Source organism: Oncorhynchus mykiss, chromosome 29 (assembly GCF_057628025.1).
Source record: "Oncorhynchus mykiss isolate SJ-2025 chromosome 29, ASM5762802v1, whole genome shotgun sequence".
Lineage (NCBI taxonomy): Eukaryota > Metazoa > Chordata > Actinopteri > Salmoniformes > Salmonidae > Oncorhynchus > Oncorhynchus mykiss.
In genome coordinates this window covers 37192780-37206690 of record NC_143050.1, presented here as the reverse complement: position 1 = coordinate 37206690, position 13911 = coordinate 37192780, and the positions used below count along the sequence as shown (strand labels likewise).

General features: G+C 44.9%; 1 protein-coding gene and 1 long non-coding RNA gene across 11 annotated transcripts in view; one reads left to right on the top strand and one right to left on the bottom strand.

The window, feature by feature from the left end:
* The window catches only part of LOC149970437 (uncharacterized), a 223759-nt gene that overhangs the window by 98790 nt on the left and 111058 nt on the right, over window positions 1-13911 (bottom strand). The window lies entirely within an intron of this gene.
* The window catches only part of dab2ipb (DAB2 interacting protein b), a 246587-nt gene that overhangs the window by 196363 nt on the left and 36313 nt on the right, over window positions 1-13911 (top strand). For all 10 annotated transcript variants that reach the window (XM_090227118.1, XM_090227120.1, XM_090227121.1 and 7 more), the window contains 3 exons: window positions 3594-3747; window positions 4926-5024; window positions 6385-6939. In XM_090227118.1, coding sequence (XP_090083244.1) covers window positions 3594-3747; window positions 4926-5024; window positions 6385-6939 — 808 coding nt within the window. The remainder of the gene's footprint in view (window positions 1-3593; window positions 3748-4925; window positions 5025-6384; window positions 6940-13911) is intronic.

The window sequence follows — 13911 nt, the reverse complement described above, 5'->3', positions numbered from 1 at the left end:
CTCTACTCAGCAAACTGGATGCAGTCTATCACAGTGCCATCCGTTTTGTTACCAAATCACCTTATACCACACACCACTGAGACCTGTATGCTCTAGTCGTCTGGCCCTCGCTACATATTCGTCGCCAGACCCAATGGCTCCAGGTCATCTATACGTCTATGCTAGGTAAAGCTCCGCCTTATCTCAGTTCACTGGTCACAATAACAACACCCACCCGTAGCACACGTTCCAGCAGGTATATCTCACTGATCATCCCCAAAGCCAACACCTAATTTGGCCGCCTTTCCTTCCAGTTCTCTGCTGCCAGTGACTGGAACGAATTGCAGAAATCGCTGAAGCTGGAGACCTATATTTCCCTCACCAACTTTGAACATCAGCTATCTGAGCAGCTAACCGATCGCTGCAGCTATACATAGTCCGTCTGTAAATAGCCCATCCAATCTACCTACCTCATCCCCATACTGTTTTTATTTATTTACTTTTCTGCTCTTTTGCACCAGTATCTCTACTTGCACATTATCATCTGCTCATTTATCACTCACAGTGTTAATCTGCTCAATTGTAATTCTTCACTCCTATGGCCTATTTATTGCCTACCTCCTCATGCCTTTTGCACACACTGTATATAGACTTTCTTTTTTTCTACTGTGTCACTGACTTGTTTATTGTGTTATTGGCTTGTTTGTTGTTTATTCCATGCGTAACTCTGTGTTGTTGTCTGTATCACACCGCTTTGCTTTATCTTGGCCAGGTCACAGTGATAAATTAAAACTTGTTCTCAGCTAGCCTACCTGGTTAAATAAAGGTGATATAAAAATAAAAAAATTCTGATAGGTTCCCTCATTGGAAAACCTCCCTGGTCTTTGCGGTTGAATCTGTGCTTGAAATTCTCTATTTGATGGATGGAGCCTACAGATAATTATATGTGTGGGGTACAGAGATTGGGTAATTATTTTAAAAATCATGTTCAACACTGTTATTGCACACAGAGTGAGTCCATGCAATTTATTATGTGACCTGTTAAGCAAATTTTCCCTCCTGAACGTATTTAAGCTTGCCACACCAAAGCGGTTGAACACTTATTGACTCAAGACGTTTCAGCTTTAAATGTTTTATTCATTTGTTGAACTTTCTAAAAACAAAATTCCACTTTGACATTGCTGGTATCTCAATGTAATTCATTTTAAATTCAGGCTGTAAGACAACAAAATGTGGAAAAATGGCACAGCTCTCCATCTCTAGAGGCGTAGTGCATACATGTCAATTATCATATATAGGTGGTATAGCTGTTGATCTTGTTTTAAGTTGGGGGAGAACAGAAATGTGGATGCTTCGAGCTAATTAGCCGGTTAGGACCAAACGGTAATTAGCTTGGTACGGCACTCAAATATTGTGCAGAATATTATGTTTAATTTACTGTCTGTATTATCCCTGTGATGGAGCCTGTTTTCATTGGCTGATGCAGGTGCTTGATTCTATAGCTGGCTTAACCATTCTTCCCTGTGTGATGACATCATCAGTGGTGGCCTTTAAAGTGTCCCAGTATTGTGTGTGCTTTCCAGTGGCTTTATACGTGTCTCATAAGATCATACTGTATATAGTAGGGATCATCAACTAGATTCAGCCGCGGGATGATTTGGAACATAATTACAAATCATTTGTAGACTGCGAATTGACAGTAAGAAATTCCAAACATGCATAATATTTGACTAAAACATCATTTCAGACCTTGATTACATTTGTGTACGGTCACGTATCTCTCTACTATGCGTGGGAATACTTGGGAACAGATTTCTTCAATTAAAATCACTTGGAGCTGATTTCCTGGTGTTGTTACAGTCTATTATGTCCAACAATGAAAATGCTAATCCGGTTTGGGAACCCTGCTATATAGGATGTGTGTAGGATTTTGATTTGGGCTCTATTGTTGACTGTCGGTGTGACAACATCAAAAGTGGCCATGATACGATTGTGGACTTATGTGTGTTAATGGGAACCTCCCTCAGCTTCTGCAGCACTACCATCTTATCAAAGACTATATTTCTCTCCATAGAACTGTAACTGAACAGAACAGTCTTTTGTGTGTTTTCAGGTGGCAGTAGAAAGCACTCTCTTGGACAGAGCAAGTGGGTCGATATCAAACACCGTGCCGAAAGAAACCTCTTTGTTTTTCCATTCTTCTGTGGCTGAAAGATGGATGCGGGCTTTAAGTCAGCCTTTATTTGAACTGAATGTACTGAGTGTGAGCACTCAAGAGCATTGTAGTCAGCTAGCTGGTATAGGTGTGTGTGTGTGTGTGTGTGTGTGTGTGTGTGTGTGTGTGTGTGTGTGTGTGTGTGTGTGTGTAGAGCTCCGTAAAACAACACTGTAATTAATGAAACAATTGGCCCTATCTTAATGAGTCTATATTTCCTCATTCAATAATTTGCATATACTGTATATATATTTTTTTGTATATGTCTGCCAAAGTTTTTTGAAAATGTAATAAAATTCTCCTTCTGACAACAGAAAACTAAAAAATGAGTTTGAATGACCATGCTTTTCTTTACAACACTCGCTGTATATAGACAATAAGATTAAACAGCATATGGTTTGAGAGGTAGATCGAAGGCGAGACAGGGCACAACACAATATATGGTTGTTGTTTAACAGAGATGACGAAAGAGAGATTTCTCAAAGTACCTGAGAACATGTTAGCTGAATGTGTGAGTGAACGTGTGAGGGAACGTGCGAGGGAACGTGTGAGGGAACGTGTGAGGGAACGTGTGAGGGAACGTGTGAGTGAACGTGTGAGGGAACGTGTGTTGATTTAAGACTGTGTACAGGTAATTGCCAAAATAAAGGAAACGTTCATTGCGCTTTTTTATTTATTTATTTAACCACTAACCACTAGGCTACCTACCTACCTGTTGGGCTGCCCACGAGCCCGCACAGTGTCTGGAACACTATTTGAGGGATGCGACACCATTCTTCCATGAGACATGTCATCATTTGGTGTTTTGTTGATGGTGGTGGGAAACAGTCTCGGGTGTCGCTCCAGAATCTCCCAGAAGTGTTCAATTGGGTTGAGATCTGGTGACTGAGACGGCCGTGGCATATGGTTTACGTCGTTTTCATGCTCATCAAACCGTTCAGGGATCACTCGTGCCATGTGGATATGGACATTGTCATTATATGGAGGCTTAGCCATGGTATCCAAAAGAATGGCCTGCCCAGCATTTTTATACATGACTCTAAGCATAATGGGATGTTAATTGCTTAATTAACTCAGGAACCAGCACCTGCTTTCAATATACTTTGTATAACTCATTTACTCAAGTGATTCCATTATTTTGTCAGTTACCTGTATATGTAGGGTTGAGCTAAGGACTGAGGGTGTCCCCTGCCGACATTGAGAAAAGACTTAGGAGCATACCTATGGCATTCTCTCTTCCTCACTTACAGTGTCTTCTCTTTTCACACACACACACACATCTCTCTCTCTCTCTCTTTCGCTCTCTCTTTCTCTCTCTCACACACACACACCCACCCACCCACCCCCTCCCTCATGCGTGTTAACTAACTCTCTCCCCCCCTTTCCCTCCCCCCTCCAGATCTCATCTGATGCCGAGGCTGAAGGAGTCTCGCAGCCACGAGTCGTTGCTCAGCCCCGGTAGTGCTGTGGAGGCCGTGGACCTCAGCATGGAGGATGAGGTGCTCATCAAACCTGTTCACAGCTCCATCCTCGGACAGGACTACTGCTTCGAGGTGAGGGTCAGAACACATGGAGAAACAGACAGACAGACAGACAGACAGACAGACAGACAGACAGACAGACAGACAGACAGACAGACAGACAGACAGACAGACAGACAGACAGACAGACAGGCAGGCAGGCAGGCAGGCAGGCAGGCAGGCAGGCAGGCAGGCAGGCACACACTGACGCACATGCAGTAAGCGGGCACACACAAGCGTATGCACGCACATTCACAAACAGGCGTGCACTCACTTACTCACATCGTCTAGGGCCAGGACTACTGCTCTGAAATCAGGGGCTGCAAATGCGCAGACACACAAGTGCACACACGCTTGTACACACAAACTGAGCTTGATCCTGGGGAAAGATATTTCTTCAATGAGAGAGAGAAACACTAGAGACACATTCACTTGAACACACACCCACATTATACACCTGGCAAGGCCCTCTTCATTGAGAGCACACTGTCACACACGTGCACACACACACACACCACAGGAGCACTGCCTTGAGATGAGCCCAATTACCATACGCACACGCACACAGCAGGACCGCGGCTCTAAAACGAGCCCTGCTGGCAGTAGACGCGGCACTGAGTGGAGAGGAAAGTGAGTGACTAAGCACTCCATGAGCACCGTGTGAGCAGGCTGAGAGTGAAAAATAACCAGCCATTGTCTAGCGTGGACTGAAGAGGCCGTCTCTGTTCTCCATCACCTCTCATCCACTCTCTCTCTCGCTCGCCCTTTCTTTTTTTTCTCGCATACGCTCTCTCTCGCTTTTTTTCTTCTCTCTAGTATATTCTCTTTCTCTCTCTCTCTCTCTCTCTCTCTCTCTCGTTCTCTCCTATGTCCAATCCCCACAGAGTACTCTGCCAAATCGCATCGTTCCTCTTTCAGCTCTAACCGACCCTCGGCCAGACACCTCATCTCACCGCACAGAGTGTGTGTGTGTGTAGTCTAGTATTCATAAGCCAAGATAAGATTAGTTGTACAACAGTGAGGCATTTGTCCTTCTGAAAGACTCGATGTCCTGTGCCCTGTATCTGTTTGTTTTTTTTCCCGATGTGTGAAGGACAGTGTGAAGTGTGAAGGACAGTGTGAAGGACAGTGTGAAGTGTGAAGGACAGTGTGAAGTGTGAAGGACAGTGTGAAGGACAGTAGTCACTGTGTTGTGTTTCTCCGTGTTTCAGGTCACCACTTCAACGGGAACGAAATGTTTCTCCTGTCGATCGTCAGCCGAAAGGGACAAGTGGATGGAGAACCTGAGGAGAGCCGTCCACCCCAACAAGGTGAGACATGATTGGCGAAGTGTAGGTTCATTCAAATAAAAATAAAAATAGATGCCTACACGCTGTTGGAGCCCTCCTGTTGTTTTAACCAGACAATGTTGCACCAGTTGGTCTTTGTCAGGCTTCTGACAAAGGAAGGGGATAATCTAGTTCAAGTACAGACAGAGACAGTCTGGATTCCAAACCTATCACTCACAACTCAACACGGGCCCAGGAAAGATAGCCAAGTGACCAAATTGGAATTGAGCCATTGAGTCAGACATTTAGACCGGTTGGTTCATCCACACGGTCTGGGGTACAGTATGGTACATCCTCAGCGGTGTGATGGCCCTCCCAGTGAGACAGAGAGACAGATCTGTAAAGGGACACAGTCTCCAGACTGTCAGTGTCAAATAGATGTCCCGATGCACATGTTCCCCCGACCGTCGCTTTCCTCTCGGCTCAAAACGTTTCCCTTTAATCACAACAGCGCAGAAAGACGGCAGGCGAGCGGCTAACATATGGCTCCCTGCGCCAAGCCCCCCCCCAAAATGCAAATCTGACAGCACTCTCCCGCTTTCATCTTTCTTTATTTAGCAAACCACTTGCTAATTAGAACTTTAAGGAAAAAGTTTGGCTTGAACCTTTTTTTTTTCTTCTCAAAAATACTCTCCCTGGCACAGATGGGAATTTTTCCATCTCGACCTTGCAAGTTTTGAATTATTTTGTGATTTTCCACAGATTAGATACAGTGTAAGTTTGCATGTCTGTCCGTAAACATCAGCGGGGGAAACAAATGTAAAGACATTTTTCAAACAAGAACAACGGAGGAAAGTCTGGGTGTCAAATGACGTGTCATATCCAAAATAGTCAGAAAGTCAATTTCAGAGTTCTACTCATGAGACACTTATTGTTTTACTGGTTAAATTAAATGAGCATAATGAACTGTGTTTATATGCAGAAGCTACTGTGCAGGCCCATTAACATGTGCATTTTTAATCAGCTATTGATCTGCTTATTAATGTTTAACATCTTAATTGCCCGTTATATGCTAATCTTCACCCAAGCTTTAATCAAGCACACCTTAAATATTTTAGGTATGTTGCTGTTATTTTTCCTTTTTTGGAAGGCTCGGAAACTACAATGTTTATTGAGAGAAGCACCACTTTCCCATAGAAAACTACTAGTGGCACTAATATACCTGCATACTATTTGCGATATGTATTCGCTCCAGATCTGGCTACCACTGACCCTAACCGCCCCTCTCCGCTCCCTTAAATATTTGAAAGTATTTGAGTTACAGTGAGTATGTACGAGAGTCTAGACCCAGGACTGTGATCCACCCCTAAACCCGGCCCTCCCTCTCTCTATCCACACACAGGACAACAGCCGTCGGGTGGAGAACATGCTGAAGCTGTGGATCATCGAAGCCAAGGACCTTCCTGCCAAGAAGAAGTACTTCTGCGAGCTGTGTCTGGACGACGCGCTGTACGCCCGCACCACCTGCAAGCTCAAGACCGACAACGTCTTCTGGGGCGAGCACTTTGAGTTCAACAACCTCCCGGCCGTCAAAAGCATCACGGCCCACCTCTACAAGGACTCGGACAAGAAGAAGAAGAAAGACAAGAACAACTACATTGGACTGGTCAACATCCCTGTTGCCGCGGTGACAGGGAGGCAGTTTATGGAAAAGTGGTACTCTGTGAGCACGCCGACGCCCAATAAGGGTAAGACGCCGGGGCCCATGATCCGGATCAAGGCCTGCTACCAGAGCATGAACATCCTGCCTATGGAGATGTATAAGGAGTTTGCAGAGTACACCACCAATAACTACATGTTGCTGTGCTCTGTGCTGGAGCCTGGCATCAGTGTGAAGAACAAGGAGGAGATGGCTTCTGCCCTGGTCCACATTCTACAGAGCACCGGCAAGGCCAAGGTAGGAACTATGTATTCATACACTGTAAGTCGCATATTATTTTTTTATTAACTGGCGATCGTCAAGATGACTATTTTTCACACACACACTGACTTTTATTTTCCACGTGTTTTGGTTCAATCCGCGGTCAATGTTTCCTGTCAAATGCTTTGCTCAAGGTAGTGCATCAGGGGTGTTGGCTAAAGTAAGGTCAATATCTTTCATCCTCAACATGTAGGTGTCAGAACTCAGCCTATGTTCTGTATTACAGTGTTATTCTGTGTCAAACAAGTTCAAACTGAAGGCAAGTGAAGCCAATGAATGTGGTCAAACTTGACGAAATGCTTTATTTATTTGACTGTGACCCGGTCAGACAGCTGATTTCTTGTTCATTCGACAGAGAGTCTTGACCTTTTCCTTTTGGAGTCGATGGCCACACGTTCGTACAACAGAGGAAGTATTACATCCCAAATTAGCGTTTAATCCACCCTCAGTTCTCCTTAGTTCACTCTCCTGCAGGGTTGTAAAAGCTCAGAGATGTTTGTCGTATGCACAATTCATTGGCTGCTGCCTCGGTAAGAGAAGGATTTATTGCTCTTTTATCTCTTCATGTTGTTTTCCAGTTGAGGTTCCCTGACTTTCTCTCTCTGACTTTAGAGTCGAGACTGCCGTGATGAACAATTAGTACTTATGAGGTCCCGCTGAACCACAGTAGACTGTCGCTGTCCCTGTTCTGGGTTGGGTTCACACACACACACACACACACACACACACACACACACACACACACACACACACACACACACACACACACACACACACACACACACACACACACACACACACACACACACACACGTTACAAAGGTACTATAGGTCTCTGGAGAGATGGTCACGCTGTTAATTAGACGTAATTAATTACAGGGGCCCTGAAAAGTGTTCAACTTTCGTCTCTCCCTTACCGCTCTCCTCCCTCCCTCCTCTTTCTCCCGTACCTCCTCCCTCCCTCTGCCTGTCGTCTTAAATGGAGACAGGTCGTTAAACTTTAATACCAGCGGAGAGAAGCAGTTTCAAGGTTGATTTACACCGGGACGTCTTTATTTCCCCCCCACAAATCTATAGGTTTGGTAGATCACACAATCCCAACGGAAGAATTCCCCTCATTCGCTCTACAAATGTTTATTGCGACCAGACTAATAATTTAAAAGCCAGTAATAGCTTTTAAAGGGATAGACAGAATCAAATGGATACATTTAGCCCGGTCAAGAATGTATTGACTGATTAATTCAAGTAAAGCTGTTTTCCGTTTGGATGTTACGGTAGTTTGGTTGGCTTCAGCTGTGGTCAGACAAGCAAACGTCCCTCCTTCTAAAAAAGATTGAACTAATTAAGGAAAACTTAGATATGATGTTTGTCCCGCCGTACAATTTCTTAGCACTAGATCACCCTCGAATCCTATTCTACATTCTCGATGGAGCACTACACAGAGTGTAGCCCACAGCACCACGACACATCCAAAATATTCCCAACTAATAGTCCCCAAAAATATTCCAAACTATATTTGACCCAGTCCTAATACTCTGCTGTGTATATTCATATCCTGATTTACACTGTGTGGTTTGTCCTTTATACAAGCTACAGATTAAGCCTTGGCCCAAACTTCCTTCTGCTCTGCTCATCTCTTAAGTTTTTTTTTTTAGGATTAACTTCCATCTGCTGGCTGTCTTTGTCATCCAAGTCTATGACTGCACCTTGACCGCAGCAACCAAATACACATCTACAAAATATTTGTCCTCCACACAATCCTTGAGTGGAAACCATCATATTTTTCATTTGAAGGAATCTGCCATCTCGTCTGGCCAACGATAGCATCTGGAGAGCCAAAGTTCATTCGGCTGGTTGTTTCTGTTATCGCGTTCCATTTTTTATTTAATTTAATTTAACTAGGCAAGTCAGTTAAGAACAAATCATTTTTTCCTTTGACGGCTTACCAATTACCTGGACGACTTTGGGCCAATTGTGCGCCACCCTATGGGACTCCCAATCATGACTGGTTGTGATACAGCCTGGAATTGAACCAGGGTGTCTGTGGTGACTAAATAACAGCCTCTAGGTATTATGTCTGGCTGTTTCACACCCCGTCTTGTTTATTATTTAGTCTTCTGACTGTGCCGATGTAGTGTCTACAGAACAAGTCTAAACCTTTTGATCCTCTACCTACCTACTCACTCATCCCTTCACCCTGCTGTTGATCTAATGATGCTGATGTGAAGTCAGTTGTGGTAACATTAGCAGCGTCAACTTAAGAAAGCATGGAGACAGACTTTCCCGCGGTGGTGCGTCACAATCAGCTGGTTAATTATGATTACAGTCATTGGGTTGGAGAGACATGTCTACCACATGCCCTGTCAGGGGGAGTCTCTCTCTCTCTCTCTCTCTTGGTCTCTCTCTCTCTTGGTCTCTCTCTCTCTCGGTCTCTCTCTCTCTCTCGGTCTCTCTCTTGGTCTCTCTCTCTGTCTCTCTCTCTCTCTCGGTCTCTCTCTCGGTCTCTCTCTCGGTCTCTCTCTCGGTCTCTCTCTCTCTCTCTGTCTCTCTCTCTCTCTCTCTGTCTCTCTCTCTCTCTCTCTCTCGGTCTCTCTCTCTCTCTCTTCAATTTAAGGGGCTTTATTGGCATGGGAAACATATGTTAACATTGCCAAAGCGAGTGAAATATATAACAAACCACAACGCCCTCACTCTCCCTTCCTCTGTCTCTCATGACTCAGTGCGTTCTAAGGCTAGAGGGGATGCTTGAGGGGTTGTCATTGACGGTCCTTTATCGTTGGACGCCTTGGTTGTCACGGCAGTCACTCAATGCTGTAGGCCCGGGGATCACACTCACGCATAACAAGACATCAGAGGGGTAGATGGGAGGTCAATTCCTTTGTGTTTACGTGGAACCGATGTGAAACGGCCAGCTAGTTAGCGGTGGTGCGCGCTAATAGCGTTTCAATCGGTGACGTCACTCGCTCTGAGACCTTGAAGTAGTGGTTCCCCCTTGCACTGCAAGGGCCGCGGCTTTTGTGGAGCGATGGGCAACGATGCTTCTTGGGTGTCGGTTGCTGATGTGTGCAGAGGGACCCTGGTTCGAGCCCGGGTAGGGTCGAGGGGAAGGACGAATGTTATACTGTTACAATGCTTTATTAAGGGCATTGTCTTGAGAATGTTCCAGAAAACACAAGGTCCGAGTGCTTCTCTATCCATCCCTTTATCCCCCTCTCCACACCTTTATCCCTCTCTCCGTCCTTTCCCTCGGGCGGTGTTCCACTCTCTGACCCGACCAGCGTCTCAGTGCACTCACACAGCAGCGTTAGCCGCAGCACACAAACATCAACAACAACAACAAGACAGCAATGTGTCGCTGTGCCCCCAAGCAGCATTCTCAGCATCCACTTTTCTGTCGGTGAAAATGGCTTTGCAAACACTATTGATTTGAGTCTTCTTCTCCAGCCCGTTGGGGCAAGTAGGAATAAGGCGCCTCGTCTCGGAGAGGCTATTCAGGGCCTCATCTGAGTCCTATGATTTATACTTATGGAGTACAGCGCTCAGCTGGCCATTGAGAACAGAAAGCAGAGAGGTGGTGTCTGCTTCTGCTGTTATTGTTCCTGTTTTACTGCTCATGGAGGTAAAGGAAACTAACAGACAGTATTAAGTGGCCCTTCATCAGTCAGTCAGATAACACATTTGCCCTCCCTCCCTCCATCTCTCCTTCCTATCCTCCTTCTCCCCCGAGCAGCAGAGCTCTCGTTATTTAATTAGATGAAGTGCAGACATCCCCTCTTCTTGCTCAGCGGTCAATTCGGTCTTTGCGGGGCAGCAGCACTGCTAGTCTGCTCGATTCATCGATTAAAACCTGCTGTGTGCACTCGCACACACGGATGAACACACACGCTGCTAATGAGTGTCTCAGAGCACAAGACGGTTTTCTTGGATGCTTGTTGGCGGACAGCTACTGGGTCTTTAACAGTGCTCTAGTTTTGCAACTGATTCTTTAGGCTCTGGGCCTGGGAGGTTGTTTTTGTTTATAAACTGGGTGGTTCGAGCCCTGAATGCTGATTGGCTGACAGCCACCGGTATGACAAAACATGTATTTCTACTGCTCTGATTACGTTGGTAACCCTTTTATAATAGCAATAAGGCACCTCGGGGGTTTATACCACACCCCCTGGGGCCTTATTGCTTAATTCTAGTGGGTGAGGAGAGAGTATGGTTGTGGTGATTGTGATGTCATGAAGGCCAGGACCAGTGAGAGGTGATGGAGAGGCCATCGGACAGACCGACTCTTCAGAGCCCAGCGTGTGACTGGGTGACCCACTTGTGTCACATCGCTGTAAGCGGTCACCCTGTCACTCTCAGAGACACACTATGCTGGGAGACACACACACACAGATGACAGCCAGTCACAGGCTGTGGTTCAGATGTGTCAAACCGGTGAAGGATTTCAGCAGCTGGAGATGAATGGAAACACCAAATAAGTGGTAAAAAAGAGAATTCTTAAAAAAGTTCCGGTCATCGTCTTTGCAGTGCTTGCAGAATATAAACATACAGTATATTCCCACTATGTTTCTGTAGTTTATGCTAGAGAATTATGTACACCTCTCTAAGGGGCGAATTTGAATTTGACATGTTCCTACCACAACACTCGCTATACAGTTTATGTCTGCGATAGAGAGATTCTGTGTATCGAGATGGCGAGAGGGGGAAAGAGAAAAAGGAATGACGAGAGAGGAATAGGGAGTGATGGAGGAGAGAGGAAAGGGGAGTGATGGAGGAGAGGAATAGGGAGTGATGGAGGAGAGAGGAAAGGGGAGTGATGGAAGAGAGAGGAATAGGGAGTGATGGAGGAGAGAGGAATAGGGAGTGATGGAGGAGAGAGGAATAGGGAGTGATGGAGGAGAGAGGAATAGGGAGTGATGGAGGAGAGAGGAATAGGGAGTGATGGAGGAGAGAGGAATAGGGAGTGATGGAGTAGAGAGGAATAGGGAGTGATGGAGGAGAGAGGAAAAGGGAGAGCTAGAAGGACAGATTGCATTAACTGTCAGTTTGAGTTTAGTTTACCCTTTCAGTCAAACCTGGAACTGGGGAACTAACCAGCAATGGTCTGCATGGGAAATAACCCCCCACCCAAATGATCCAGAACCTTCTTTGAAGTCACAACTGGCACAATATTACCCTCGCAAAGAGAGCCAGAAAATATACACTCACACAGCTTTGTTTTTGAGAATTGAATGTATTTTTGGGGGATTAAAAATGTATTCCCACTCAAAATCCTATTTTCCCTAACCCCTAAACCTAACCCTTAACCTAATCCTAACTCCTAAACCTAACCCTAAACCTAACTCCTAACCATAAACTTAATCCTAACTCCTAACCCTAAACCTAACCCTAACTCCTAACCCTAAACCTTAAGCTTAAAATAGCATTTTAACAAATTCAGGACATGAAACAAGTCCTGACTTTAAAAAATAATGTTTTCCTCCCTTGGTCAGGACACACGTGTACACACACACACACACACAGATATGGGATCCCCCCCCATATCTGCAAGGAGCTGATGACATTGGATGAAAGCCCTCCTCCAGCTATCACGGTACTACAGTGTGTTTACCACAGCAGTGATGTGGAGAGGTTTGGTCCTAGCTCCCTGTTGTTGTTCTGCTGTAAGGCTGACTGACACTAGGGCTCCGGCCCAAGTAGTGCACTAGGGGAACAAGATGCCATTTGAGACACCGCCTCACTCTGTGCCTGTGGGAAGACTGGGATTCATTTTCATCCCCAGCTAGCTCTCCCAGCTGACCCTACTCTGTACTATACCCTCCATAGGAAGAGAGGGAGTGGTAGAGGAGAGCGGGAGGGAGGGAAGGAGAGAGGGGGAATAGATGAGAGAGAGTGAGAGTGGTTTGTGTCCGCTCCCCTAGAGTCTCAGCCCGGGGCTTCTAAGCCACAGTTATCGATCAGCCGAATCGCTGTTGTAATCTCTTTTCTTCTCTCTACGCCCTCTCTTTTTTCTATACCTTTAAAAAAAATAATAAGTTGTCCAATAGCTTGTCTTCACTCGTTTATTGGAAAAGCTTCCTGTCTTGCTTTTGGGACTTTATGGTGTTGGCTATTAAACCCAAAAGAGGAAAACAAACACAACAAAAATGTGGTACACTGTGGAAATGATAACAAATACTAATTTGTTATCTTTTCCAAAGTGTACCACAAGGAAATGCGAGGAGTGATAATTAAAAGGAAATGCGGAAATGTCAGAAAATGCTGTAAATTATGATTATATTTTTATTTATTTTAACAATCAGAAGAGAGAAAAGCCCCATTTAAAACCACTACTCAAGCATATTTAGAGCTTTTATGATTAAAAAAACAGAAAATACAGTCACAAGTGAGAAAATAATTGTGATGTGATATTTTGGCCGTATTGCCCAGCCCTAAAGGAAAATGCCAAGACTCTCCCACTATCTCTCGCTGACAAATTTAGCTATGGAAACACTTTAGAAAAAGAGAGAGATCTCAGCATCAACAGAGAATGATTTTCTGCGTCTTTTGCTTTTGTTGTCTGTGAATGTAATGTGTATTCTGAGGGTCAGAGTATATTCTGTGTGTGTGTGTTATAATCAGTGTTTTGTAACGAGATGTATTGAATAGGTACACCTGGCGCAGGCAATGTCGAAGTCCTGATTTCTTCAGCTATCTTTGTTGTTGTACCCAGCTCCTGTTTATGTTGACATGTACACACTAACAAATAATGGTTCTAAATAGTACCCGATAGGGGTTCTTTGGCATGTAATCGTAGCAGAACCCTTTTTGGTTCTCAATACTGTAGAACCCTTTTTTGAAGGCTCAATAAAGAACCATGCCCCGGCAAACAAGCACATGCCAACACACGCACACAGACACACACATCTGCTGTCTCACTACTGCCCCAGAGAAAACACAAGAAAGCTGATCTCCGAA